Genomic DNA, 3,843 nt, shown 5'->3' with positions numbered 1-3,843 from the left:
GCACAGCCATCCCGAAGGCTATGCCCATCTTTGTTGATGCACCCACGAATCCACAGGAAGACTGCCGAAGCTCTCCCACTCGTATAAAGTACCTGCAGCTTGAACTACAAACAGTTTGGTGCACACTCCACAAAACGAGAACAGCTGATTGCTGATTTCATGGGCGCGGCCATGCGAGCCGAGAAGGACAGTTCAACAGAGGAGCAATTTTAGGTAAGTTCGAACGTGGCGCCAGTCGTCGGTGCAACAATTTCCAGAGTGAACCGAGCTCGCTCAGCTCAGATAACGCTTTTTCATTCTTTTTCTTTTTAGTAGTATCTATTATTATTTTTGATTCATTTCCAATTCTAATTCAAATTCCAGCTCAACCGCTCAGCGCGCTGACACTAGTGCCAACGTAAGAGTCAATAAATCTCTCGCTTCCTCGCTTCCCTAAGGAGAAGAGTACTTGAAGTATATTCGTGTTTTGTGATTCCTTTTTACCTCTCTACGTTCCAGAAACATACGATTTCTGAGCCAAGCCAATATAGTTGCGAGCGCAGTTGACATACAAAAGTATCCCGTACCGTGAAGACCACCACCCCAAACGTGGTTGCCACGGTTTCGGTTTTGGCCCATTTGCATGTCAAAATTCAGGGGTGGATATTTTAATACACGTACGTGTTTCAAAATTTTTCAACGTGGTGTAGGTTTTAACGAGGACAGTCTCCCATATCGGTATCTGGCTTTTGTTCAAGACGTCCTTATTAGAGTTAATTAATGAATTTAATTGATTAGTCATCCTTATTAGTCATTATAGTCTTTCTTGGAAAAGATACGCCCCCGAAGAACTCAACTGTGAAAATGACGTGCTCTCGTGACTTTTTTATAAAAAGTTGTCCAAGCTGAAACACACACACACAAAATAAACGGGGTGCCACAAACGCATACTTCGTGGTCGTAGCCATTTTTAATAGATACTTTTGTAAATAAAACAACTAGGACTACGTGTACATTAGTTTCGCACTTATGCGTATGCGAGTAGAGGAAAACCTTATCTGCAAGGTATTTTGGCATTCTGATTTCCATAATTCACTAAGATGTATTTTTTTTTATGAAGCTTTTTTTTGAAGCTGAAGTTTTTCTTTCTTTCGAGGAACAGAAAGAGCAGAATTGCTGGCAGTCGTTTTAGATATGAGATGAGTCCTTCATCTGTATGCTTCAAATCAGTGATGGCCAGTAGTTAACTACATGTAGTTAAACTACTAGTTAAACTACCAGATTGTAGTTAAAAAGTAGTTATCAACTACTTGCAGAAATGTAGTGGCAACTACTAGTGAAACTACTATTTCAAGTAGTTAACTACAGTAGAGGTGTGCGAATAGCAAAATCCCCATGTCGAATCGATTTCAAATATTTCATGTTCAATGCGAATCGAAGTCGAATAATTTGGCACCATTTCGAGTCGAATTCGAATATGTACGGAACATTCGAAACGAATACCTTTCGAATATCTCACCTTTATAGTTTGGAAATACTAAATCAAATAATTGGCTCACTCATAAGAATGGGTGGCCTGACAAGATCATGGCTGTCATCATATCTATGCAGACTTCCGCATCGCATGCCAAGACGTTGATTTCTGCAATCAGCCCTGAGTTTGTTTCGTGTGGCACATGTACATGTGGACGATTATGCACTTTACTCAGATGCAATCGATAGCTTTGGAATCTGAGGTGATCAGTTTTAATACAAGACTGGAAGCAAAGAAAACTTGATGAAGTTCACATTTCAAAGTAAGGTGGCACACATATGAAAGGGCTACAAATTATCATCAAATCATGCAAAAAAGCAAGATGTTCCACATGTCGTGGTGTAAGACGGGCCCTGCGTGTGCATGCAACATTGCCGGACAAAGAAAAAACACGTTCACTTGGCACTGATGTTGCCGGTATAGGTAGGTACCTCCGTGCAAGTCTTGCCAAGTGGGGAAATTTGTGTTGCCCCGTGGTGTACCACCACTGACATGGGTCAGCATCACGACTCACTGGTTTGTCACTAGTGTAGTTCTCCAGTTCTTTTTGTGGCTGGGAGGCAGAACACTCTTGATCCTTGACAAGCAGGTCAAAACTGTCCCAAAGTGTTGTGCTAGCTGACTGACACTGATGTTCTTGATGAGGAGTCAGTTCGACCGAGGAAGGCCATTCATCTGGTCCTAATTTCTCTAGCTCCTTGGATACGACATCCCTTAGCCATACTTCTTTTGCCGGCACACTCTTGTAGATGAGAGTCTTATACCTGGGATCAATAAACATTGCTAGACTGGCGGCCACATCAAGCTGGTAGTCAGAAAACCTCGTTTTTAGACCCTTGACCAGGTTTTGGGCAAACTCTGAGTCTTCTTTCTCTGAGGCACACCTCAAGTGTTCAAAAATACAATACAGGATTGGTATCTGGGATGACAAAGTTGGGTATTTGTCCCCTCCTGCAGTTGTCGTTGCATCTGCCAGGGGCTTAAGGGTGCCAACATATTCTTTCATTTGCCTCCAGTCGGAGGCCGTTAATCCATCCACACGCATATCATGAGATGCAAAGCCCACACATATCGCCTCTTTTAACTCAAGCAGACGATCTAGCATCAGAAATTCGCTGTTCCATCTAGTCTCTACGTCTTGCTTGACGTGGAGTGGAGCCTTTCCAGACTTTCGCCGATATTCGTCCAGTCATCCCTGAGCTTGAGTGCTGTGCTTATAGTGTCCCACTACTGCCCTCGCCTTCTTACAGAGTTCTTGAATGCCGCGTGTGCAGTCCTTTGCATCACTTATGACTAACTGCAGTGTATGCGCCATACACGACCTTTCACACCAACCTAGTTCTCTGATGGCTGCCTTCATGTTACGGGCGTTATCGGTGACGATATACACAGGGCACGCATGAGTGTCTATACTCCACTCCGCTACCAGTTCCTCTAGGGCTGACGCGATCTTAGCGGCGGTGTGCCTTCCCGAGACATACGATGTATTTAGGTGATAGTGCTTCAAGCAATACGCTGAGTCCAAAAAGTGGCAAGTCAGGCTTATGTAGGCTTCGTTAGCACATGAAGTCCACATGTCCGATGTGAATGATATACTTTCCATACCGTTTTCAAAGGCTGCGCGAAGTTCTTCTTGCACCTTCCTTCTCGTGTCGTCATATAACTTAGGTATGATCGTCCGTGAAAGAGACGTTCTTGATGGTGGTGTGTAGCCCGGGACAGCCTCTGTCATCAGCTCCCGAAAACCACGATCGTTTACAATAGAGAACGGCTGAAGATCGACGGCAATCATTCTTGCCACCTTCGCGTCAAGAGCCTCCTTCCTTCGTGAGGATATGGTGTCCTGCCTTTTCATCGTGTCTGTTATCTTGCGTTGCGTACCGTCTTTCAGCTGCTGACACTCATTTTGATATTCCTTGAAGACCAACACGTGTCGTCTCAAGTGATTAGCAAGAGCCGTCGTCCCCGTTGGCGTCTGAAGGGACGCGCCACAGGTCTTGCACTTCCCGCCTGTCGCAGATTCTTCGAAGTACTTCCACACTGCACTGCGCTTCTTTTTCTTCGTCGGGCATTCGTCAGGCGTTTCCATTGTGCCGGAGAACGGCGTAGCGGCGTGAAGACTGCGGCACCAGTTGCACTTCCAAAGTTTCGGTTTACAGCTCGACTCGCGCACGTGAGTAGCATGCGTCAACAGGAAGAAGAGGAGGAGAAGGAAGGACGGTGACGATGGCGATATGGTTGCACTAGGTTTGCGCTAAACACGCTTAACGAAGTGCAGGGGACTTCTAGGACTCATACCTGCGCGCATGGAGTACCAATTTTGCGGAATC

General features: G+C 45.2%; 1 protein-coding gene across 1 annotated transcript; it reads right to left on the bottom strand.

The window, feature by feature from the left end:
• Positions 1-2,702: 2,702 nt before the first annotated feature.
• Positions 2,703-3,602, bottom strand: LOC135393922 (zinc finger BED domain-containing protein 4-like). Its single transcript, XM_064624311.1, has one exon. It carries the CDS (start codon positions 3,600-3,602, stop codon positions 2,703-2,705), a length of 900 nt encoding a protein of 299 aa, XP_064480381.1.
• Positions 3,603-3,843: the final 241 nt, after the last annotated feature.

Source organism: Ornithodoros turicata, chromosome 1, assembly GCF_037126465.1.
Source record: "Ornithodoros turicata isolate Travis chromosome 1, ASM3712646v1, whole genome shotgun sequence".
Classification (NCBI taxonomy): domain Eukaryota; kingdom Metazoa; phylum Arthropoda; class Arachnida; order Ixodida; family Argasidae; genus Ornithodoros; species Ornithodoros turicata.
Note: the sequence above shows the minus strand (reverse complement) of the source record. Positions and strands in the feature narration are given on the sequence as shown.